This window comes from Haliotis rubra, unplaced genomic scaffold, assembly GCF_003918875.1.
Source record: "Haliotis rubra isolate DU_JTF1 unplaced genomic scaffold, ASM391887v1 Scf13, whole genome shotgun sequence".
NCBI lineage: Eukaryota > Metazoa > Mollusca > Gastropoda > Lepetellida > Haliotidae > Haliotis > Haliotis rubra.
This window is the reverse complement of record NW_025765225.1, coordinates 4,012,159-4,039,845: the sequence shown is the minus strand read 5'-3', so window position 1 is coordinate 4,039,845 and position 27,687 is coordinate 4,012,159. Positions and strand designations below refer to the sequence as shown.

The 27,687-nt window shown below is 38.3% G+C and overlaps 2 protein-coding genes across 2 annotated transcripts; one reads left to right on the top strand and one right to left on the bottom strand.

Annotated features, from left to right (window-relative positions):
* Positions 1-4,971: 4,971 nt before the first annotated feature.
* Positions 4,972-9,228, bottom strand: LOC124267190. The gene is made up of 2 exons (XM_046702104.1): positions 9,066-9,228; positions 4,972-6,794 (listed from the first exon to the last, which is right to left on the bottom strand). Exons 1-2 carry the CDS (start codon positions 9,127-9,129, stop codon positions 5,389-5,391), a joined length of 1,470 nt encoding a protein of 489 aa, XP_046558060.1. The 5' UTR covers positions 9,130-9,228; the 3' UTR covers positions 4,972-5,388.
* A 1,845-nt stretch (positions 9,229-11,073) lies between these two features.
* On the top strand, positions 11,074-27,441 carry LOC124267231 (zinc finger FYVE domain-containing protein 21-like). Its single transcript, XM_046702147.1, has 9 exons — positions 11,074-11,204; positions 13,269-13,325; positions 21,352-21,520; positions 21,694-21,775; positions 22,966-22,970; positions 23,060-23,092; positions 24,589-24,597; positions 26,254-26,384; positions 26,683-27,441. The coding sequence occupies exons 1-9, from the start codon at positions 11,082-11,084 to the stop codon at positions 26,728-26,730; spliced, it is 657 nt and encodes a 218-aa protein (XP_046558103.1). The 5' UTR covers positions 11,074-11,081; the 3' UTR covers positions 26,731-27,441.
* The last annotated feature ends 246 nt before the right edge of the window (positions 27,442-27,687 follow it).

Genomic DNA, 27,687 nt, shown 5'->3' with positions numbered 1-27,687 from the left:
TGTCAACTGATGACTTATCAATGGCAGTCGGACTATGGTCATATTCTGTGGTACTGTAAGCTGATTTGATGTAATTAATTACCTGTAACTGACCAAGAATCTAGTTTGCCATGAGTGAGTTTGTTTAGTTTTACGCCGCTCTCAGCAATATTCCAGCTATATGGCAGTGGTCTCTAAATAATCGAGTCTGAACCAGGTAATTCAGTGATCAACAGCATGAGCATTGATCTATGCAATTAAGATATTTTGCCATGAGTGCCTTAAGAGCATGACTTGCTGTGTCCCAATACAATGATTTCACACATGATTATAACCATTGTTTTGTACACACTTACACATCAACCATACAACTCTTCAATCATATGTTACACCATTCATTACTATTTCTGTATATATTGGATTAAAAAGAAAGACTGATTATCAAAATATGCTCAATTCAAACAAAGATATACTTCCATGGACACAGATTACAATACTTTACAAATGTATACAAAATACTGATCTTAATTTGATCAACAAGATGAAAAGTATACAGTGTTAAAAATTCTGATTATGCTTGACACAAAAGGGTGCTAGGACCTGGAATGTTCACTGACACACACCAAGCATGATAACTGATATATAAAACAAGAAGATTCATCACAGATACTAGAGTTACTCAGGAGGCACAGGGGAATGGACATCCTTGACTTAAGACTATCCTGCATATTAAGCTCAGAACTGCTACTGTCAAATATTCTGAACACATTTACCACCAAAGATTTGTTTTGACAAAACAGCTGTCCCATCAAAGTATACTGTACTTTTGTGATCAGGAAATGAAACCTCCATACCCACGACTCGACTTGGAACCACCTTGTAGCTTTATACATCCTCCCAACTGGCATTAGAACATTACTCTCCATCTGATAACACTCATCAGGGTTCACTTCTTATGAGTCAGTGATGTTTAGTATAGAGCTAGTACAGAGTTTGTTCCTGGCCCCTCCTACAAAGTGAACATGTAGCAAAGGTGACAGTAACTCACCATCTTTAACATAGGTTAATGACAGTAGTAGTTCTATTCTGACTTGATGAAATGGGCCCCAAAAGTCACTTAAGTGCCATTTTGGTTGTTGCTGAATAAAAGTCCATGCTAAGCTGGCATTAAGAGAAACAAGAATGGTGACATCACTTCCTAAAAGAGTTTTGTGCCAAATCTGTCCAAGGTTAGGTTTGGTGGTAAATTGGTCGGTCTGGGGTCAGGTTTGGTGGTAAATTGGTCTAGGATATTTATCACAATACACTGGATAATCAAGGGTGGAAAATGGGTAAAATACAAACATTTGAGTATACACATTATTAAAAAAGGTTTGTGCGTGCCCCTGATAGACATTTGGAAAAGGATGTCTAGAAACAACTATGACATTGAAAAAATGCCTCAATAACTTGATCATGTCCTAATGTCATCATCAAATGTCACAAAAACATGAATATGTTTATAATGACTTGATAAGCAGTCACAATGCCAAGAATGTAATGTTGACATGACTTGATAAACTATCCTGATTTGAACATTTCTCAGTGAAATGTGACAATAATAGTATGCCTACTACATTGCTGGGAGTTATGTATAAAATGATATCAAAACAAGTACTAGTGTACTATAAGTAAAATTTCTTGCCTTAACCACAATACATCATGAGAATATATATCAATATATATACCATTCATTAAAGCAAGAAAATATGAAAACCAAACTGAATAAGAGGGCATTAGTTGTTTTTCGCCTCTGTTAACAGTGGGATAGTTATGTAACCAGTGACCGTGCATCGCCGTAATGTAGGGGATAAGCCCAGACAGATGTTGGTCTCAGACAATAACTATTTTGATGAAATCAGTGAGCATGGACATAGTGCTGACAAGCCAGGGACATGAGGGGGAACCTGGATTCAAACCCACGACCATATGTTTCTGGCATGCCCAAGGGAGGCAACCCTGCACACCAAATTGTGGCACCTTAGACAACTGGGCCACCGACAACTGGAATGCTACATTCAGAACTATTTCACTGAATAATATACTCATGGAAACGAATAAAGGAACACATGAACGTACAGGTGTTCCTTTATTTATTTCCAGAATTTCACCTACAGTGCAATACATACCTTGTGAAAAAACCTGGAAAAGAATAAAGGAACACTTGTACTTTCATGTGTTCCCTTATTTGTTTCCATGAGTATATGCTATCAAAATCCACACTGGAAGAATACACTTTGCCATTGCCTGCTGTTGTCAACTATTATGTACGGTAGAGTATAATATATTCTTTGACAAGTTATCAGAAATTTGTTCCAAGACAGATGTATGACTTTCTTCGGTGTTTCTTGCCCACTTTACAATATTTGCAACCAGTGAAAGTTATCAACAGGAAGAAAAACAAAGTACATGTCTCCCTACACATGCACAAATGTGCAGAACAGATGCAGAGAAAATATATTTTCCATCCAAAGGAATGTCCAATAATATTCACTGTACACAATTCTTGACAAGAAATAGAAAGGTCATGTAAATAAAGTACTGAGTACATGTAATTATCAACTCTTACAGTACCATGAAATCCAATCTGTTACATAACCCTCATATTTCCTCCAAGGATCCTTGACATTAATTAGAGGTCATTTGGTCTCCTAGTTGCCTTGGTCAAGGTAACACCCTGCTGTTAGATTTATGCAGTAAGGCATCTTGAGGTATAATCAGCCTATACACTACAGCTTCCTCTCCTATATCTACCACCAGCTTCAGGCAAGGTGCAAAAAAGTCAATTACACTAACATTCATAAACAGTCAAAATCATCTTCAGAGTTCTAACTTAAGAGGGATGGGGAGTAATCCCTGATGACCTCTAAACCTTTAACTTTTAACGCTGTGGTTATGAAAAGGACTTTCATCCATGTGTTTGGATGCTGACATTCTGCTAGGAATGAGGAAAATGCTTTCAAGGGTATTACATGACCACAACAAATGTACTAAACTTGGCCAAAGCAGTTCACATAGCTAATTTTATTTTCAATTCCACTGACCGAACATTCAAATACACGTCTTGCAAAATACTGTTCCAGAACTCTTCATAGAATGTTATATGCAGTACAGGAAAACTATATGGCCTGTAACATACAGTTAAAGACTGACTGAGTTTGGTTTTACGCCGCTTTTAGCAATATTCCAGGAACATCACGGCAGGGGACACCAGAAATGGGCTTCACACATAGTACCCATGTGGGGATTCGAACCCGGGTCTTCGGTGTGACGAGCCAACGCTTTAACCACTAGGCTACCCCACCGCCCCTACAGTTAAAGAACATTAAAGAACACCGAGAGAGTCTGCACACAAAGTTGACTCCAAGGATTTTTACACCTGGTCACAGGTGGGCTCGATCCCGTCACCTCAAGCTCGCTGGATCACTAGCCTGACGCCTTAGCCAGCTCGCCCACTGCGCCCGGTTCACATGTATGTATCACTGAGGGCACAAAGAAACCATGAAGAATAGAGTCATGTATATTTGCCATCACATCAGTTCCATACTGTTTCAAAAATAGCATCACCGACCTTAAAAGTTGTACACAGCCCTAGGCCCATGTGTGTGTTCTTGCATAACCCAGTCTGTAAAAAGCACTAATCTGAAGTTGTAGGTATTAAAATTATGTTTGGTCGAGTAAGCTCAGCTCCTAAAAGCCCACTTTGTGATACTAAAATCTACTTAAAATGCTGCTACTATATGGTTACAGCTAGGTTCAGAGCGGTTGACTAAAACTGTATGGCAGAGACTGACCAGTTCATGTATATATATTCAAAATGGTGTTTGATATAAAAGCAATGCTTGCTCTAAATGTCGGGAATAATGACACATAAGGAAAATTATCCAAAACAGGCATCACCCTTGGCTTGGGTGTTTTAGACACAAATCACAGTGGATGGACAGAGGAAGCCTGTTTCCACACACTACAATGATTAGGGAGCACAAAATATGAGGACAATACATATATTTGCATAACAATATGGTTTCAACTGTTCAAAATAAAAATTAATATAAAAAAGGAGACGCATATTTTGTTCTAATAAAGATACAAATAGAAAACACAACAACTACACAATGTATTATCATTTGATTATGATTGTAAATGATTATACTATGGTCAACAGGGTCAACAAATAATGCAGTATTCTACTCTGATAAACTGATATTATATAACCAATAAGCATCGTATTTCACAGGTTAAGCAACTGTTACCATGAACACCCAAAGCTGTGAAAATAGTCTTAAGCGATGTTTAACACTACAGCAAATACCCAAGTGAAGGAGACGGTGTGCCGTTCTTCAGCATGTTCAGTGTGATATGTGAAGCATTATCAGCTTGGTTATTTAACCTGAAGATGGATTACAAAAATAATACAACATTTCCTAAAAAGCCATCTACAATATCTTTAATGAAACATACTTCCACTCAGCTGATCCCCAAACCTAGTCAGGGACACCAGTAGCAGATATCACGTCCCTAAAGGTGTTTTATCAAAGAATTTCACCCTGAACATAATAAATTCCGGAGGCCATTGGATTACTGTGTGTTCATCATGGAATGAGAAATGTTTGTTGTTAAAACACAAGTGCAGAGACGACATACTTTGTACATTTACACATTTGGAATCCATCCTTTTACATTAATGCCTTTCGATTGCTTTTTTCAGTTATATTGATTTTTGTGCATTTCTGGTTTGACAGATTAGCATACACAGTACATGTCTGTGAGACACACAAAAGGTAGTAGTTATCTTTGATATTTGAATTATTGTATGCAAAAGGCTTAGATTGTACTTTGGAAAGATCTATAACTCTGCAGCCACAAGGGTTCTGCACAATTCCATGTTGACTTCTTCAAGGATGAGGAATTCAGCAGAATAATAAGATGCAGAAAAGCCTTTACTTGTGAGATGACAATAACTATTCCATCATCAAGAAAGCCATGTGGGAAACTAATCATATTAAAAGTTTACTCATATCACAGACTGAAGACGTCAATGCTTCAAAATCTATGTCCACTGAAGTTTAACATTAGGGTGAACTATGTTGTGTTAATTTCTATCCATACATGCTTACATGGATGCCCGAAATACAAATCTGGAAGAGTCAATTCTAAGACATTAGTAAATATTATCCTTCGCATTACAAATAATGAATTTCAATTAGCTGGAACTCTGTTTTGAAGCTTGATGACAATAGCAGTTTCACATCTAAATGTCTTGACCTCATGTCCGATGTCATGGTGCATGCCCAAATTGTTTTCATCCACCTGAAGGTGTATCACATTTACTATAATTCTTAGCCAAAAACCTAGAATTAAACATTCTATCTAATCTCCTGTTGTTGTTAGCTGGCTGTATTTGACATCATTATTGAGACGACTCCAAATGGAAGGTCCTTTTCTGTCTCGTGCATAAAGGAAGATTCCAGCCATGGTGAGAACAAGAGCAAGGGCCATCAGCAGATACAGCATAAGAGCACCTGCTGGAACTCCATTATGCTCCAGGAGGTAATCCACATCCATCACCCAAAGGTCATTCAAGTAGCCATCATGATTATGTCCATCGTGTCCAAGGCCTCCAAATAGGTAGAAGGTGTTATCTGCTCCGGTCCAGAAAATAGGTTCATATCTCCCCCCAGGCAGAGCATCTCCACCAGCATAGTTCTTCCAGAAGTACTTCGGTTCTGCGTCGCCTTTGTCACTTCCTCCAAACCAGAACCATACCTTATCCCATGTTCTGAACAGCCAGAGATCTGCTAGGAGTTTTGATGAATGGAACACAGATGGATAGGACATATCTGTTCCATCACCACCATACAACCACAGCCTCCCACCTGTGTCCATCCATGCTGCTCCTCGCCGTCTACACCCTGGGATGTTCACTGAGGAGAATTCATATTTCCGCCCATACATTGCTGGATGGCAACTAGATCTGTACCCATGTTGAAAGACCCATGTGTTATTGTGAGATAAGTATCTCCACATATCTGATGTATACCCCATATTCAAATGCCGACTGCGTACATTAGTACCTAATATGTTCCCTCCAAACATAAAAAGATTACCGTCCTTGCCTTTCCATGTCGTTGGTCCATTTCGACCCATAGGGTAATGATCAGAGTCAGTATTTGGATTTGCTGGTTTGTTGGGATGAATAACTTCTGACCATTCTAAATCTTTGAGAGAAAATTTCCAAAGGTCATTGAAAATCTGATTACTTTTATCCATTCCTCCAAACACATACATCCTGTCCAGCATGCACCATGAAGCCATGTCACCACGTGCAGATGGCATTTCCAGAGAAGTGTTATCAGTTTTCGAAGTGAAGTTAGAAATTTCAGGTAATGGTAGCCATTTCCTCTTTTGCATGTTATATACCCAAGTATCTCCAATCCCACTGTCCTCCTCATCAAGACCTCCAAACACAACCATTGATATTTTTGTAAAACCACATGCAGCTGCTTGCTGCCGTGGTGATGGAGCCACGTTGTCAGAAGCAGCTTCACTAACAGTTCCTGAATGAACAAGATTCCATCTTCTGTCTTGATTGTTGAAGGTCCATAGGTCATTGAGGAGTTTTGGCTTGCCCTCATCAATATCAGAGAAACCCTTGCCTCCAAACAACCATGTGATGCCATCTTCATCTGTCCAAACACTGCTGCCACTGCGAGCACCTGGGCCATTTGATGAGGACAATGTTCCAATGGAATTGTCTCCCTTTATCCAGTTCCATTCTGTCAGCGAATTAAATAACAGTTCATTAGAACACATATGTTCAATACATAGTTGGCAAGACAAGACTGAAAAGCAGATTTCTTAAAGACAGGACACAATCACAAATACTGAAGCTCACTGAACTTTTCTAGATGAATGATGTCAGTCTGTTAATAACTGAGTCTGGACCAGACAACCCAGTGATTGACATCATGAACAGCAATTTCATAGTCAACAAAGTTTTGCACCATGCAAAATCTCATAGTCAAAGTCCTCATTTACTGATCCCAAGGAGACTAAGTCATTGGATTATATGTTCATGAATGTCATATATTTTCAGTTTATATTCTTACAGCCAATATATTTTTGACTACCTGGGCCAAGTTAGTGTTATCTATGTACTATGTCAGATTGATTGAATGACTGACAGCTGTGAATGTGTCTGACAGTCAAGGCACAATCACCTAAGTCACCTGGCTATTATAACATACGAAAATAGCAACTGAAAACAATTCCTATGTCTATCGTCCCTGAGAGCTGCAATGAGGTCTTACAGTGAAGATGTGAACCTAAATTGCAGCCTAGAACACCATCTTCATAAATCCTATTCAGATTGTGGTGGTTGATTACCCTCAGATTTTCTTGAGATTTTTAAAACTATTTGCTATTAATCCATTGTTATTGATAAACTCCTGTCATAATTTTATTACCAGAAACGTACGTAGAAACAGCCTGGCAACCTGTTTACTTCAGGTTTCAATGATAGTTAGCTGACATGTTGTACAGTGCCAGATTTCTACAGCTTGTTTTTAAAGGTGTCTTCTACTAGCGGTACTCTGCACATGGTGACATCAGTATTCCATCACGGGCAAAGCACACAGTTTTACACTGTCATAGTCGCACTCTGATCTTTTTGTAACATAGTCTTTTTCTAAATTTCAATGACAACAGTCTCTTACGACATTCTTCAGATTGTAAAGGTTGTTTTTTTCAATCTATTGTTTTTGAAAAAAAAACCTTTTGATATTGATGATCAGTGTATTATTCAAGGGTGTGAACCTATTTGTACATTGGAAAATATGATTTAGCACCTTACACTAAATACTCATGTTATGGTAACGGTGTGCTTGAAAACATTATTTTGCTCATATTGTACATCTACAACATCTTGTGTGTAATAAGTGAAATACTGTTGTACATTTCCATAACTCAAATATCAGTCCAAAAGAAAGTACAGTCTGAAAAATGAGTTAGAGACTGTTGTCATTGAAATTTGCCAAGAGAGTAATAGCTTTTCATTTTCAACAGTCTGAACAGTATACATGAAGACAAAATTAATGTTATCTTTCTATGAAGTATGTGCACAAAATCACACTGAAACATACAATGTGAATAAGATAAATCCTCCAAGCCTATGATAACTGCTGACGCCACAAATCCTTGGACAGAACTAAATTGATCCTTCCTTTATTTCATTGGGTCAAATTAGTAATCATGTAAAACACGCAGGCCTACACAACTGACTGACTGAGAGTTTGGTTTTACGCCGCTTTTAGCAACATTCCAGCAATATCACGACAGGGGTCACCAGAAATGGGCTTCACACATTGTACACATGTGGGGATTCGAACCCGGGTCTGCGGCGTTGCGAGCCAATGCTTTAACTACTAGGCTACCCTACCTCCCTCACGCCTACACAAACGAACTAAATAAATTACGGCAGGTAGTACAGGAGCGATTGATCAAATAATTGGTCAAATCGATTGATCTTGCTTGCATCAGTGATAATCGATGAGCTGGGGAGACTTATCAATATTCATAATAAGGAAACATGAAATTAGAACTTTACAAAGTATGCTTAATCATATTGTCATGTATCTGTAAAATTAAGACATAAAGATACCTTGTAAAACTGCAATGTAAACAATCTTTAACATACTCATGTGCGTGTCTCAACAAGAAGCATCCTGATTGCAGTATTCATATTTAGGAGTATATATCGATCTCAACTTTTCAGTAAGCGATGCTGTCACTGTTAGGGTCTCATCGGGGCTCTCGTCTACCTTTCAGAAGCCAACTGCCACTGGAAATATTTGTAAATGATATACATCTCAAGAAAATATAAGGGGTAATCGGCCACCACAATCTGGAATAGGATTTATGAAGGTGGTGTTCTCGGTAGGGACAAATCTTGACTGTAGGACCCCATATAGCAGTTCTTTCGTCGGCGTCTGTCCCGGGGTGGCCAAGTGACACCAATAGTGCATCACTAAATTGATTCAGTAAATTACCTTGACACGTTCCACTTTGAATGTACAAAAACGCCAAGATATAGACGCTTTGGATACGACACATTGTTAACAGTTTTGAACAAACAAACGACGAAATTATCGTGTACAACCACTTATCATTTCATCACATGAAGACTGCATTTGGTTACAAGCCCTCTAGCGGAGAAATGTCAAAGGAAATGATTCTTATACTACTTTCCGAACGGCAACGTTTTTCACGTCATTACATTCCTTGGATTATACTTGATATATCTACCGGTATCTGCTCCGTAATCGCGTCCACCTGTCAAATTTTGTTGTTGCTATTAGCACGGTAGACTCTGTGTTATCCGACTGTAAATTTTGATTCTGGCACAGCATGGTCTCTGGCATACAACCTTTAATAAACAAGGATTAAACGATACAATGTACCAATTAACATTTCATTTTGGTGCAACACCAGAGTTAATCATTAATTGCTTCCGTAATTGATTTGCTGGTTTACAGACTACCTCGGCGAATCACGCGGGTGTCTCCTGGAAGCCCTGCTTTTTCCGATCTGTGTCGGATAACACAGTGAGAAAGTGAGTGAGTGAGTGAGCGAGTTTAGTTTTACGCCGCTTTTAACAATATTCCAGAAATGGGCTTCACACATGTACCCGGGTCTTCAGGGTGACGATTAGTCTGTCTCACAGTCCCTGAACCACATTATTTTCCCAAATGCCAAGCTCTCTCTGCAGTGCTAAAGCCCTAAATAAAGCAAGTCTATATTTCCTCAGGTTCAGGTTCTGAATCTCTGGTCTCCCTGGGGCTCCTTTTCAATTTAAATGGGCTTGTTTGTTACTATCAAAATTATATATATTCAGAGACTAAGCATTAGTCTAGGTGACGATTTAACCACTAGGCTAAACCACCGCTCCCGGATAACACAGAGTCCTCTATGGCGCTGGCCTATAAACATTCGAGTCTGGAAAGCATTATAGTCTGTCTCAAAGTTCCTGAACCGCATTATTTCCCCTTCCTCCCACCCCTTTCTGCAATTTCGCATTGCAGAAAGGGGTGGGTGAAAGGGGTAATGATGCCCTATTGAAGAATGAGGAAATTTGCTTTGATATACAATTTCTTCACTCTGTTTATGCGACGTTTCGATATAGATTCTAATGTCGTTGTCAATGGATCCTTTAGTATATAATCTGTCATTGAAGCAAGTCTAGATTTTCTCTGGTCTGGATCCGTGCTGGTGGTCCTCACCAAACTAGGAAAATCTACCTCCTTCATCACCTACGCAACAATATATAGGAAACACCGACCCATTGAGTATTTCATCGGCCCAACACTTCCTGTAATACATCCTAAATGAAGGAAGTCTCGATTTACCTCGGGGTCAGGTTCTGAATATCCCATCTCATGGGGATTCCTTTTCAATTTTAAATTATCGTGACATATAAAGTTATAAATCTTTTACAAACCAAAGTTTAAGTATTAACCTTAAACTTAGCTAAATTTGTTTATCATATATTTCAGGTAAAGCAAAACTATAATTTGAGTTATCCATGAATGTTTATCTTCTTTCTAGTGCTGTCTGCTGTCACGAAATGTCTTTGTAAGGGGGTTTGGTGGGGGTGGGGGGAGGCGGATGTTGGCAATGCGCTTTTGAAAGTATGTTAAATGTATTTTTCATGTTGGCCGTTGTCCTATTAAGAAATAAACATGTTTACATATCCATTGCACTCATTTAATTGCCTTATTATTAATTTGTTTTCAATGGTTAAAATAACAAATAATGAAAGGTTCGTGTATCCAAATAATGTAACCTATTACAGCTACTCCCTACAGACCAACCCATACCATATCATATCCATGGATGTAAGTATAAAGCACAACATGTTGTCATATTTCAATAATGGTCAACAAATGCAGTCAAATAGTGTTTTGATTATCCCTCTATATCTGAGAATCATATGACGCTATCCAGCTGACGTCCTGGGCAGTTCTCTCGTACAACATTAGTTTCGTGGAAATTAGAGCCTGGAAAACATGGCGGCGACTGGGGAAAAGAAACTTGTACGTTCCCACAGTGGTTTGCGTATGGTTTGCATGAATGCAAATGACACCAGTCCATTTACGTTACCAGAACCTCAATGGATCCCGGATGCAGACGTAAGACTAATTTTGCTAGAAATCTTGCTACTGTTACAACGGACAATACTGTTGTCTCAAATGTCAGTGAACCACACCCACTTCGGCCACTTTCACAAGTGTGTTTGTAAACAGTAAAAGGGACATTCATTTACAGGGTTTGCGTCTGTGGAAACCATGTTCAGTCATCATCGATTACATCAAAGCATCGTTGTTTCATGGAAACTGAACGTTTAAAGTAGTAAATTTGGAAGTCGAACTTCAGTGCTGTCATTTTAATGGAGGGTGTCAGTTGACTGTTGTCAGTGTTGAGTGCCGACTGTTGCAAATGTATTAAAAACTAAAGGGCCAAACTCAAGTTAGGTATATTCTTTGAGTTTTCTGCTAAAAATAACTTTTCACTATGTCATCATGTATATATCAAATACTGTAAATGATTATGGTTGCCTTTCTGACATACTTGTGCATTGAGAATAGCAAAACATTAAAGGACTAGAATCACTACCGTTTTAAATCATTGCTTGGAGACAGTAGTCGATAACCCGGAGCTTACTTACTCTGCTCACTTTGTCAAATGAGAGAAGAATCCGCTGCAGTGACCTTACTTCTCTCTGACGTGATCAGACCTTTCTCTTGTTTCTCAACTAACATTCTTATTCTGAAGTAAGAACAGATGAGTAATGCAAGTCTTTCAGTGCACTTTATATACTCTTTTGTGTAGTTATATAGAGATGCTATGTCAGCTGTGACAGCTGCTTGAGAAGGTAGCTTTACACATCAAATGCTTTCCAATGACAGCATGTGGAGTCATACAACAAGTGTAACCAATATATATACAACTGGAAATAGTTTTTCATGTTTTAGGGTACTTTTTCAGTGAAAGTATATTATGGCCGATTCTATTTCTTCACATGTTTTGTTTTATTTGCTAAGACTTAGCACAAAACTAAGATATGCAATATCTTGAATGGTGTGTTTAAGATGAGAGTATATCAGAGGCACTTGTCTGGTTGCAGGGAACTCTGGGTACTAAGGAGAATATTTGGTTTCATGAGTTGAGACATTTTTGTTGTAATTTGGACTTTGATAAACATTGATTTCTAATCCATCAAGCTGAAATCAGTATCTTGTATCTCATTTGTACAGGAAACACACAAGGTTTCTCTTCAATTTGCCTTGACCTCTGAAGATCCGGGTTCGAATTGATCTTCAGTAACCCATGCTTGTTGTAAGAGGCGACTAACGGGATCAGGTGGTCAGGCTCGCTGACTTTGTTGACACATGTCATCGTATCCCAATTGTGTAGATCGATGCTCATGTTGTTGATCACTGGATTGTCTGGTCCAGACTCGATTAGTTACAGACCGTCGCCATATAGCTGGAATATTGCTGAGTGCGGCGTAAAACTAAACTCACTCAATTTGCCTGGAGTCAAAACATGACCCGAACCATTGTTTCTGTGCTCTTGGTTAGTTGTCTCTTATGTACTGAGCTCTATTGTAAGGTTTTTGAGATTTGAATTTTGAATTGACTAAATGTGCATCATTTGTTAACACCCAGAACCATCAATGAAATGGCCCTTTATTTTTGCATCTCTCATCACATTAAATTGTAGACAAGGTTGTCTAATCTGCATGAGTTAGATTCAACTTTGAAAAGTGTCCAGCAAGTTCAAAATACCTCTGGGGATGCAGGAAGCCCAGGCAGATTACAATCAATGCTGAATTATGCTTCATGCTTTATTGCTGTAAACTTGATGAATGATGGTTGGAATAAAGTTTATGTAAGTTGATTACTGTATGATATTGAAATGTCAATATGTTGAAAAGAGGGTTCAGCATGTTCAGTAACTTCCTGTACTGAGATTCCAGAAAATTATTTTGAACATTCCTTTTTGTTTTAATGCTTAAAACTTCCTATGTTTGAGTAAAGAGTTTCAAATGAAAGTGCAAAAATCCGTAAAACAAGAAATAAAATTGGTCTGGCCTTATATTCACTTAAAATATTTTCGTAGCTTTGGGATGAAAATTGTGACTATTGTTAATTGCCAAATGATTACATCTTGCATTCTTGATCTTTTTGCAGATGGGATTCTGCATGAACAGAAACTGTCAAGCCAAATTTGATTTCATGAAGAGAAGGGTATGTCATACACAATCTGCTATTTATTGTTATTATGTGTAATATTGTCTGTACTGTCAAAGTGTTGAATATTTCATATTGTCTTCATCTTCAGTTGCCATTTCACCCATGTCAAACATGTTACTTAGCAATGTAACAGGATGAGTAATATGCTTAATCTTAAACAGGTTGAGTCAGTGATAAGCACAATATTGAATGAAGTTCCTGTTTCTATTTAATGTTGTCTTCCTGTTTTCGAAGCATTTATTAAAGTGACTAAATTCTGATGCTTATCACAGTCAGAAGCTGAAGTCGAAACACTGATGGGTCAAACTAGAGGTAGAAGTCAATAAAACATGAAAAGTAATGTCGTTATGTTTAAGTTTAAATTATGATGAAGGATATTCAAGTGATGATGTAGGGTGTAAATACAGTTAAGTACATATTGCCTCTTGTTGCTGTGAGTGCAGAGTTACGTGTTATAGACACTCTGTGCTAAAACATTTTCTTAGTCCAACAATTTTTGCATAACATATAGAATATTGGTGTTCTTATTTGAATAATACCTGCTGATTATTTCCTGAACTGAAAGAAAGAGGGAGACATTTTGCTTGACTGGCATCAGTTATGTTGCTAAGATGAACACTGATATGACAACCCATACATTCCTGTTCACTGTTTCATAAAGTACAAGATGTGAAACTGGTAACCTAGTTGTGAAAGCATGAAGATGTCTATAAATATCATAGCATGAGGCATTTGACATGGGAAATGAATGCTGAGACACCTCGGTCCATTTATGGCTGTTTTACTTCCATCTGTAACACCCTATCTTCGTTGTTGCCGCAATCAGCAATATTCCAGCTCTATGGCGGCTGTCTGTACATGATCGAGTCTTGACCAGACAATCCAGTGATCGACAGCATGAGTATCAATCTATGCAATTGGGAAGCAATGACATGTGTCAACCAAATAAGAGATGCTGACCGCTCGATCCTGTTAGTCGCCTCTTGCGACAAGTATGGGTTCTGACAAGTATGGAGAATAAAATTCTAACCAGGATCTTCAAGGGCATCTGTAACACCCATTTCCTTTTGTAATAGCACTACCACAGTCTAGGCCAAAAACTATTCTGAACTTGTATTGTCATGGGTTCAACACTCTGTTTTTAGACTTCTCTCTTAGTGTATTATCAGAGCAAAAGATTTTCTGTCTTCAAGGTGGAGGCTAAAGTCAATGACTGTTACTATTGCTCTGTGTTAAAAGCACATACATAAATCTGCGACATGAATAAGGAGAATTATTCTGTATTAATATCTGTGATAAGACAGTGCCCCCTGCTGGACATGAAAGAGGTGAACTGGTGAGATGACAGTGAGACTTACTGTGTTCACCACATGCTCAGAGTGCTACAACAGAGATTCTCACCTGCTCACAGTGTGAACTCACACTGGTGCCTGCTGACTCATTTTACAGTTATACATAAAGTCACGATTGTTTTATGTGAAATCAATGAGACAAAAGTCAGTGTCTAATGAGTGAGTGAGTGAGTTTGGTTTTATGCCGCTTTTAGCAATATTCCACCAATATCGTGGTGTGGGACACCAGAAATGGGCTTTACACATGTGAGGAATCGAACCCAGGTCTTCAGCATTAAGAGCAGACGCTTTAACCACTAGGCTACCCTACTGACCCTCTGACACTAGATGATGCTTGATAGTGTGAAGTGTGTCTCCCAGACACTAGAGAATATATTGAAAAAGAGTTAGTACTAATCGTTAATGATTTCACAAGTCTAGTAGGTACAGGTACACCAGTGTTATCAGTGTTAACAAAACTCGCGTATCAGCTACAAGAGCGCGCGAGAACGGTCGGCGAGCTTACAAAACGGCATTCATAGCATCCCAACACGGTAGTCATAGCATCCCAAAATGGCATACAAATCGTCAAAGATGGCGGCGAGGGGAGACGAATAGGCTTTGGTACATAATTGTTTTTCGTCACCATGAGTCTAATCTTGAAAATTTGATATCGGGATGTAGTGCATAAACCCCCTATTGTAGTAAGCTTCAAACCTATGTCCATACTTCTCAGTGTCAGGCTTGCAATTCTACACAATGTGGTCCCTCATTCAACCAAATAGGATTTCTTGTCAACATGCCGTGCTACAATTTCTCTTCAGTTTTGTAAAAAAAAGTATTCATAGCATCACATTCAACATTACTATATTTTTGTGATTTAAAAAGTTTACAAAAACTTTGTTCATTCTCCGTGAATTATATTTTCCATTTTGCCTGCCAAGGTGATTTTGGTGAGGAACCTATGTACACAGTCAATTCTAAAACTAATTTCTTGAGACTTCTGGAAGGGGTTATGGGAGGGAAGGGTCTGATGCACCATTTACAAATATCATACTTTCATAGTTTTATGTGTTTTTAGGCTTGGGGTAGTCGATCCTGTTGATTAGGTGATTTATTTATTATTGGTAAAAGCACAAAAATAATTTTTTCATGTCATCAATCAAAGGTCACATGCAACATAATTAAAACACAATTATCACTTATTCATGACATATAATATACATTGCTGGTTATGAAAAAAACATATAAACAAAATTATAAGCGTACAATTGCAAATCAAAAGTGCAATATTGTGTACTTGGGTTTACTTCCCAAGAAACGAAGCGGCCGGCATACCGAACCCAGTCAGAGCGGGTGGGTGCGCACTCAAGTGTAACGGCTGGTTCATTTGCAGATGCCCTCACGGCTCATTGTGTGTGTATATATAGAGATGTTGGGTTTTGTAAATACATGCTCATTTTTTGTGTATAACATTTTGCAATCAACAGACATCATAACATGTCATGTGTTCAAGTATCACACCTGCCTGTCTGTGTAATTACATAATGTGACAGAGACCGAACTGGGGCCATAAATCAATGCGTTTTGTTTATAGTGTATAGCCTGATTGGTGTTAAGTTCAAATTGCATGTGGTCAGTGATCGCAGTTGTGTATTGAATATTGTCATTAGCAGACAGGCAGGCAGACACACAGGTGTCAATAAAACAAGACATTGAGTTTTGTCTGTGTCAACGACATATCTATATCACAGTTAGAAATTCTGTCAACGCTAAATAATGACATTGCTTTTAAGTATTGAACTGAGAAAGTGACTGGGTAAGAAGAACGTGTGGTGAATTAGACAAATGAAATTATATGAACAGTTTATTTACTATAATAACATATAAAAAGCTCGCGCCTGTGAGATATCAACAAAACATTAGGAAAAGAGCTCACACCAAAGCCTTCACCGAGTATTCACCGGACAGCCCGCTTCCAAGTTGCGCGAACCTATTTCACTGCGCACGTGCTATGAGCGCAGCCCAGCTGTTGAAACCAGTTTTCCCCCGAAAAGTCGGGGGGAAAATTAGTGAATCGTTTGAACTCCGATTTCGCGCGTTTTTTTTCATCGCATTATTTTTCAACTTTATAAGCTGAATTTGCATTTTTGATGATTTGTTTCGGTAAGTCCATACTGAAAGGGTATCAGAATCTGCAAAGTTGTGTTTTACGTTGCATGTGACCTTTAAGTATTGAAGGGTAAATTGATGTCCGGGAGAAACAACTTAATTTAATTTCCAAACACTCACTCAAAAATATCAAGCAATACAAATTTGAGCAAACTATTTGGAATTGGGTAATATTATCAAAAGGTGGGTTGAAGCTCTTGATTGATTTTTGTTAGGGATGTCAGATGATGAATGGTTGAACATGTGGTTATAAGAGATATCATCAGAAAACTCCATTGTAGTATAAGGCCAGACTAATTTTATTTCTTGTTTTATGGATTTTTGTCCTCAGAAAACCTAAAGGCAGGAGGGAAAAAAATAAAAAATAAAAATCACTTGTCAAAATAATATTTTAAAACTTATCCTATCTCACGGTATGCACTTCTCTCTCTTGATTCGACACTGAGTGGAACGATGTAAAAAATTTCCCTCTTGTCCATCCGCCCAAGCACTCCATGCTACCTTCATTATAAGACAGCTTCCTAGCTCTCATGCAAAGCATGCATGCACCACTAGCTGCCCACATGACTATCTCCTAATCATCATTTTCTTTCTTGTCGCATACGAGTGTGGACGTATTTTGATTTGCTCAACGTTTTCAACTTAGTCTACAACATGGGGAAAGTTGACCAGCCAAAGAAGAGGAAATAATGCTCCCGGTGTAATAAAGGCGTTCTCCGCGAGTGATCCACATGGATATTGTATTGACTGTATGGGACAGTGTAAATGGGACTCTCGTTGCGATAAATGCAATGTTCTTACTTGGTGACTACACTCGAGGCTTGTGCTCATCGTTTTTTCTAGTAATGTTCGTCTTAACGTAAGGGGCAGACACATCAATAGAACAGCACGCCAGTTAGCCCTGTGCAAGGATTCTTAATTTAGGTCACCGACACCGTCGTTTGTTTTCTGCCTTAAATTAATCTTAATTAGCCTTAGAAAGTATCAAATTTGGCATCTGAGAAAAGAAATACAGTTTGCTCTACCACCATTTATAGTGTAATAAAGCACACTTTTGCCCAGTACTATAATGTTAAACCACTCAAGCATCCTCATGCTTAACTATAATAGTTCAGGGCGAAAGTGTGCTTTATTACACCATACATGGTGGTAGAGCAAACTGTGTTTCTTAATTAATATAATCAATACATGTATATTGATATGTCAATATTTTATGATACTTTTTAGTGGATATATCACTAAGAACTGTTCTTATCAACAGTGATCGATGACCATTAATCTGCTGCAGAATATTCCATTTAAACATTGCAATCCAAAACAAGTTGAAATTTTGTTACTTCATCAAGATCAGAAATATGTAATTGTAATGTGCAAAAAGACAGACTGAACACTACATGAACCAAATAACAGGCTGCTATCAATTATTACCGACTTGATATTTACTCCAGCACCATGAATGGTTAATATGGCAGAGTGAGTAATTACTGCTAGCCAACTTGCCTGTGAGTGGTAAATATTTGAAGGTCTAGTGGCATTCAGTGGGTTAGTTTCCTTACTCACTTGTTCAATGTCACAGACAACTAGCCAGATTTTAGATTTGGCATTCAACTCACCTTGTTTGGGGTGATTTGTTTTAGTTTCCATACATTTGTTTGTGACTTAAGAATATATTTAGTTCTGGCAGTGGGGTTGCCTTGTCATAAAGATTTTGTCACTCTGAAGACCCAGGTTCGGTTCCTGTTTGGATACTATCTGTGAAGCCCATTTTCCTTGTATGCTGCCAATAGTGGCATATATCCATGCTCTCTAATTTTAGTTTTTTAGTAATTCTTCTTACAATCAAGGGGCAGTAGGGTAGCCTGGTGGTTAAAGTGTCAGCTTGTCAAGCTGAAGACCTGAGTTCGATTCCCCACATGGGTACAATGTGTGAAGCCCATTTGTGGTGTCCCCCGCTGTGATATTGCTGGAATATTGCTAAAAGCGGCATAAAACCATACTCACTCTCTCACTCTTACAGTCAAAACCAGAATGCTCACCTTCTTAGCTTCAAGTGACGAACACTTAGCCTAGTGCTCTTAATCAGGGTACGCAGGCCAACAACCTATGTTTGAAATCCATCCTTGCTCATGGGTTTAGCCAGTGTGGTAAATCTGTGAGACATATATCATTTCAGACTTTACTCGGACCACTGTCCACATTAACTAAGCTGACATGCTTTGATGTAACTGGAATACTCTTCAAAGCAGCTAACACAGCTCACTCACTCATCGACTTTGAAGCTTATCAGTTTTGCGTCAGTTGTGTGCCTTAGGCTTGACAGAATCCTATTCTCATGAGCTACCGTATATTACCGTCTATAAGCCGAATTTTGAGGACCCAAAAAAGCAGTCTGTAGAAGGGGGTCGTCTTATCCATGGGTTCCGCTTTAGTCAAACTTTTTTCCAGGGGTAAGAAAACAACATCGTATCACTTCGCGTGAACAAACAACAGAAGATGACTTTGTCAGGAGAGATGTCAAATTTGCAATTAAACATCACTAGACAAGATTATTTACCTTTTAAGTTGTTTTTGCTGGGCATTGTATTATTTGCAGGGATTAAGATTACCGTGTGTATCTGAGCCGGAAATAGCAATCAGCTGTGCACATGTTTCCGGCAATCAGGTTCAAACAAGCACAATAATATAACGGGACGAATTCTGATGCAGTCATCAGTAAAATATAAGACAGAATACTATTATTTATCTCAAAGAAATATTTTCTAGCATTGTGTAATTTTAATTACAGTTTTTGCTCTATAAATTAATAAAGATTAAGATTACCATGTGTATTTGAGCCGGAAATAGCAATCAGCAGCGAACAAGTTCAAACATGCACAATAATATAACGGGATGAATTATGACGCAGTTGTCAGTAAAATATAATACAGAGTACTATTATTTAACCCAAAGAAATATAACCTAACATTGTGTAATTGTAATTACAGTTTTTATGTAAAATATATATACCGGTAATCAACACTAAGGTTATACGGACCCTCATGAACGTAGTAAGCAGAAGTTGTACGCACATGGAATGGGGTAAAATACAGAAGCCATTTAAATTCACACATTTTTACCGATGTTACTGTAAATTAGCAGTCAATGGAAAACGAGGCTGTAATCAGTTCATGATTGTTGAATGGGGTAAAATAAGCAAGCCAGTTTGTTGCTACAATCAATATGATATTTAGAGAAACAAAATATATTATGCATTTTCTGTCAACTACACTTCGTTTCGATCCGTGAGTAGGTGCAATTTATATGATTGTGAATTCTTTGAATAATGTGGACCAAAGTTATAATTATTGGTAACTGCCAGTTGTTTGTGGTCTGTGTTTGCCGTGATTAGGACCCCATCGCGGGGGATTGGCTTATGCACGAAACATACCATTTTGACACTGATTTTTAGGGTCAAGTTTGGGGAGTCGTCTTATCCATGGGGTCTGCTTATAGACGGTAATATACGGTAGATTTGCTCTGATTCTGACTCGTTCAGCTTGTTAGCCTTGCTCATGGGTGTCACAAAGGTGTTATATCCTTGTGGATAATTGTTGCCTCTATACCGTTATACATCACTATTCATATAGTGGACCCTTGAAGATCCAGGGTAGAATAGGTCGTCAGCAACCCATGCTTGCCACAAAAGGCGACTATGCTTGTCGTAAGAGGCGACTAACAGGATCGGGTGGTCAGACTCGCTGACTTGGTTGACACATGTCATCATATCCCAATTGCGCAGATCGATGCTTATGCTGTTGATCACTGTATTGTCTGGTCCAGACTCGATTATTTACAGACCTCAGCCATATAGCTTGAATATTGTTGAGTGCGGCATAAAACTAACCTCACTCACTCACTCACTCATACAGTGATGTAATGATAGGGTTGGGATTTGATACATGCTGTGATACTATGGCTGTTTGTATCCTGATTCAGAGCTCTTACTTTACAGGTGAATTACAACTCGGAATCATTTGGTTTTAAGTTTCAAAGATTGAAGGGTTGGGTATTATATGACAAAAACGCCAATTCTTATGTTATGCTAAAGAATCTGTACAAGCTGGTAGTTGAACAGTTTTGTTTGTCATTTTCATTTTTCATTAATGGAATCGGGTGGTCTGGCTCACTGACTGGGTTGACACATGTCATTGAATCCCAATTGCGTAGATCAATGTTCATGCTGTTGATCCCTGGATTGTCTGGTCAAGACACGATTATTTACAGACCGCCACCATATAGCTGGAATATTGCTGAGGACGGCATAAAACTAAACTCACTCACTCACTCATTTTAATTTCATACTTTTTACACCAATATAACTTCTAATGTTTTGTATCGTATATATTACAATTGAGGTTTGTTAGTCATTGTTCTGTGTCTATGCCTCGAATTTGGTTACAAAACTGTATAAGTTCTAACCATATCACTTCACAACTACCAGATTTGATCTCCTATTGATGAGTTATCTCCCCTTGCAGCATCACTGTCGACGTTGTGGGAAGGTCTACTGCAATACCTGCTGTGATAAGAAGTTGCCACTCCCTCGCATGTGCTTTGTTGACCCAGTGCGGCACTGCAATAACTGCTACGAAAATACTTTTAAGGAGAATGAATTCTATGATAAACATCTGAAAACCCTGCTGACAGGTAAATACATGTTTTTGAGTTATAGTAAAACCAATATGTTCCCATTAAACTGCAAGTGGGATAACATGGTTTAAAATTTTCAAGTTTTTGACTATTATACTGTACCCCGTTTTGCTTGCACATCTGGAAAGTTAAGAGTGATATTATGTCTGTGAGTTATCTCCCCCTTTTAGGAGGTCAGTTCCTGATGCTGGACCAGGATGAAAACTCTGACAACTCAGAATCCTTCCTTTGTAAACTCTCCAACAATCACAGGTGAGTCATTTTGTGAATCAAGATATAATTGATTAGTGTTGTTATAGTTAGATATTAGTACATCCTTTGGGATTCCATGGTAAAATTGGTCACCAGCAACATTTTCTTAATGTAAGTTCAAGTGATCAGGCTGTGCGACGTGGTTGAATGGGTGTAATTGTTGTCTGACAACACAGGATGTTGTTCGTAAGATCAAACACTGGTTTGTCTGGTCCAAAGTAATTTATATACCAGCCACAGTTACATTTCTTTAAGTGGCATTTTAGAAGTTTGCAAGAACAGTATTTCAAACTTTATGGATAACAACTTCTTATGCAGTCAGACGATGTTGCACTGACAAAATAAAAGAAGTTGTTATCCATAAAGTTCGTCAATATATTGCCGGAATACTGCAGAGAACATAGCTAAACATTATTGTTGTGTACTGCCACAGTGAAGTTCTTAATAGCATGCCAAAATAGGTTAAAGAGCATCAATTAACAGAACAGTAGGTATATTTATATAGTATTTCAGTCAGAACTGAATAAGTTGTTTCAGGGTGCTACATGATGCAGAAATACGAATCTAGTACCATACCTGGATCCAGAGGGGTGTGGGGTGTGTGGGTGGATATGTGTGCAGGGGTACGCATCGTCCCTTTTGTCCTGAAAGTTGATTAAATGACCATTGAAACTCTCTTGAAAACGAGTGAAAATGAACTGTTTACCCCCCTTTCTCATAAAGCTGTATCCGACTATCTGCCCTTGAGTACTCACACATTTATAGAATAGACTCATATGTAAAATTATGTGACAAGAAAAATAAAGATTCTGTGAATAAAAAATGATCAGATTGATACAGTTCAGTGCACTTCACAATTTTTATGGTAAACATGACCCTCATCTTATCTGTAAGATGCCCTTGAAATTCATTGTTTGTGACCTCCAGTTTTGTATGTCAAGTAAAACCGTGTTGTTTGAAGTATTGTTTTGCTTGATTTCCACTATTTGGGCCCAATGTGTATATTGTTATCAATAAGGGAGTCTTGATTAGACTGGTGTGTATAGAGCAGTGCAACTGTGATTGTAGTGTGTGGATACACGACTGTGAAGACTCCTGTGTGTATAGAGCAGTACAGCTGTAAGAACATTGTAGTGTGTGGGACCTGATGTTGCCATTCAGGGCTCGATCTATCTGTATGTGACTTGCAGACTCTGACGTTAACTAAAGATGGTGAGAGGGACAGGAAGAAAAGAATCCATTTTGGAACTTTAAATGCCCAATTTGAAATTGACGGAGATTCAGTACAGGTTGTCACTACAGACATTGATACTCAAGGTGAGTCTAACATGTTGCAGATAGGTGATCACACAGCTATTGTTATTATCAGCTGTGATAAGATAATCTGAGTTATAGAGAATGAAGCACATCATAACAATTTACATGTCCTGTCGATGGGTGGTCATGCCAGATATACTACATCTTCTATGGTTTTCGATCATACTTCTTTTACATATCTCAACATAAACTATATGAAACTATATGAAAGAAAGACACTTTAGATGTTTATCAATAGATGAGACATAGTCAACACACATGAAAAAAGCACCAAATATCTTTGAGATGACCCCTTGTGCCTGTAGGCAGCATGTGCATTCCATGCTCCGTCGTCATACCTGGCTGAGCCAAGATAATTGCCATCTATGACCTGATCTATTGTGTTCAGGGCTATTCAGGATTTAAGAGATATTAACCTACTTGCACCAGGTGCAACCTAAGATAAAAACCTAGTTGCACCAGCCAGATTCCAGTTGCACTGCTTTTATTGCAATATGTAATGAAGAACTATGCTATTGAATTATTTAGATGTTTTATTCAGAAGTTTACCGACTCAAAAATTGACTTGCACCTGGTGCAAGTTAGACTAATAACTAGGTTGCACTTTGTAATATTGGGTTGCATCAGTGCAAGGAACAAACCACTAAATCGAGCCCTGGTCATGATTCTCAATACATAGGTAGATATCAATGTTGCAATTCTATGCCGATCTTGATTGCAAGGAACAGGTTATAATATGATTCTAATCTTGATTATGATACAACACACAAAAACTAGACACTGACCATGTTAAAGATACAAAAATGATTGGGCCCAGCCGATATATATAGTGAAGATATATAAATCCAGTGAAATAAAGTGGAGTGAGTGAGTGAGTGAGTGAGCCTAATGGTTAAAGCATCCGGTTCGATTTCCAGCATTGGTACAATGTATGAAGCCCATTTCTAAAGTCCCTTGTGATATAACTGGAATATTGCTAAAAGTGGCATAAAACCATACTCACTCACTTGCTGATATATCATTAATGCCTGAATGTGAATTAACTGTTAATCCAGTGACATGGCATGTAGTAGAGATAATGTTATGAACCAGTGTTTAAAATGCATTGGGTCCATAGTTTCAAATGTGTATGCAGCCTGATGCAGCCTGATGCAACCTGGCACTCCTTCTGAACTATGTTAACTGTTATTATTGAACAACAAATATAAACTGTAAGTTTGGTTCATTATTTTGGTTCTATGAATTTACATAATGTATCATACTACCAGAACATTTGACCAGACACATGGTGAAATCAAACCGACTAGTTTATGCAGGAACAGGGTTTAAATTATTTACCTGACACGGGTCCTCATGTAACCTGCAAACTTGATTCATTTCTGTTAAATCGTCATGAATTTTGGATTAGATGTAAACATTTATTACGGCAGATACACACAAAAATGTGAAGTTTGAATAAAGTTAGATTCAACTCTCTCTTGATTTCCTGCCTTCAGATGAGGAAGGTTTGTTGCTGGATGTTGTGCGAGCATGGTTTGTTGGTGGTAACACACGTAACTGTCCTTCTGCCATGTTTCTTGCATGTCAGTGTATCAAGAAAGTCTGTATATTATTCCTTATCCTGACTCATACTTATTGCTTTATCCCCTTTCCCTCCAAATGTTGAGTGGAAACCTCTGTCCTTATGTTCCCAAGAACAGTCAAAAGTTTACTCACCCCAACAGGGCCCCTTTGCCTCCTTTGTCGCCATTATGTCCCATGTGACCGGCGGCCATATTGTCACTCTTTTCGAAATCTGTCCCCATTGAGGCTTGCAGGGAGGCCAGATAGTGGTGAGAGGGGATGGTTGGGAGGGCCCTCAGCTTTTGAGTCAGGATAAAAATAAAATTACAATTTGTTCCTCATAATATAGCTGAAGGGTCGTTGTCGGCACAGGTACTATAGATACGTACCCCAGGTACGTTTCTGTATACAGATATGTACCCTAAACAAAGTCAAAATACAGAAACGTACCCGGTACCCTAAAAGGCGGACGAGTCCATATTCCTCAATCTAAAACCGAAACCGCATGTAGTTATTCCCGTTCAACTGATTGCGAGTGGTATTCATATGCATCGCAAAATATACGTTACTGTGTACTCTCATTACTTACATAACACAGTCAAATGTATCTAATACAACAGTATGACAGTTCCAGTTAAGAATACGACACAATGGGAATGGAATCATCCTAGGGTACGTTTCTATATTCTCATTATGGCCAAGGTACGTTTCTGTATACAGAAACGTACCTGAGGTACATATCTGTAGTACCCGTGCCGACAACGACCCCTTAAGCCATAATATATCCAGCATTCGTGTAATGATTTCAAATTACATCTTTAGTTACTTCTTACCCTATATGTATGTTTAGTTCATGTCATATATCTAAATGTACATCCGTTGTTTACTTTGTTTGTTTTAGTACACTGTGTGTTGCCCATTGACCTCCTTTGAAATAATCATTTTGTCTGATGTGTTGTTCTCTATCTACTTAGGATGCCCAGTTGCCTAAACAGACGTAATTCACTGTAGAGAGTTATTCCCCTTTGCATGATTGACAGAATTACTATATTTTGAATCAAAGATTTGCCTGGAATCAGTTTCTTCAAATATTAGCACCACGTTCATAGCATCAGACATCTGCTTCCCTTCATACTTGTCTTCAACAAGCTGAAGCACAAAATGAAGTACTGTTCAAAACATCATTGAAACAAATTCACTCGCAGACTCTCTTGTATCATTTGCAAAATATTTATGCTCAGAGCCAGAACAATGAACAAGTTAGGAGATGAAAGCATATCAATATATACAGGATAAGCAATCATGATTAGACTTTAACTTTTTCTTAAAATTAAACTTCTGGCTCAGGAAATTTGTAATGATATGCCTCACCTTGTAACTTTTGAGAAGTCTTGTCATTGTCAGTTACTTTAGGCATAAAAAAAATAAAGATAACTTGAAGCCCCATAGTTCATTCTTGTCAATACAATTAATGAAACTATCTCAGTTCCTCTACAGCTTAGGCTAAATTTTCAATGCGGGCACTGTCATTGCATCATGAACACTTTTTAACTACCTCTGTAGGTTGGCCAGCTTTGACCTTGACCTTCACATTCCAGGCAACAAGATGGGCACAGGGATCGCTTTGAGGTACAAGGACAACTATGAGGACAGTCAGACAGTCAAGATGGAGGTGATTGATGGCAGCAACAAGAAACAGGGCATGACGTGGGTGGCAGCCATGCAGAAGGTATATAACGCTGAGTGTGTCATCAGTGCAGGCTTTCATCATTGCAGGGAGATTCAGTCAAGTATTGTTGCATGATATTGTGTGTCTGGTTTAGGGCTGCAATTAATCATATCACAATCATTGGACTCGCGTGGTGTGATTGTTTCTGTAGGAATTTGTAACTGATCTTGTAAATTTGATTAGCCAGCCTAGTTGTTTCCAGAAATACGTCATACCTTTGTGTGAAATTCTTTTAGACTTTGATAAAGATTTCATGAGATATATTTCCTGTATCACTTACTTGTTTGTACCTTTTCAGGCCTTCAAGATGATATACGAATCTCGAACCTCCTCCTCGTCACCTTGATGTCAGCCTTGAACAAGGGGAGATAATGTCAACTTTCACTGAGCACATAGAATCCTGGTTTGGATTTGTGCAAGAATTCTCATGTCCTGAAAACACTCAAGAGTTGATATTTTGTTTTTAACTCCATTGATCTGTCAGAATACAGCTGACTGAAGAGCATATGAATTCCTTAAAACAGTACAGTGTATTATTTGTGCAAACCTGATTTGTTCAGCTGTTGGAAGTAGTTTATTTATCTCAGTTTTGTATGTATATTCTTTGCTTTGATTTTAAAGTGTCACCTGTATCAAATCCATAATTCAAACAGATTATGACATATGGAGAGCTAATATAATTCACGAATGCTTCAGTGTTTGGGACTTAATGTGATAATGATAAATGATGAGAGGTGACCAGGTTGATGCCTATCACTGTTGATCAGTGTTAATGTTGTCAGTCACTGAAATGTCTAGTCCAGCGTCGATCTTTTGCAGACTGTGTCATACAGCTGAAATATTGAAATAAACAACAAACAAACACAGGGTTATACTTCAGCATTGTGTAGGCTAATATCACTACAGAATGGCTTTGTTTACACAGTGGTCTTATGCCATCCTTAATTAGTTTCATGATGAGTTATAGGTCTTTATGGTCTAATTTCGGCTCTGTGGTCTTACAATACCAGAGGCAGTGGGGTAGCCTAGTGGTTAAAGCATTCGTTGTCATGCTGAAGACCCATTTCTGGTGTCCCCTGCCGTAATATTGGTGGAATATTGCTAAAAGTGGCTTAAAACAAAACACATTGGTCTCTTAGTATTACCCTATGTTGACTATGCTGTTGTCGATGAAATTCAGATTACTAGATGGACTAGATTACTTATGAGTTGATGAGGTTTGCAGCTTCTGCAGTATAACTGTAGTGACTTGTAGTGGTTTATGTGATGTGCTTTACTTCCTTACTTGTTGCTGTAGAGATTC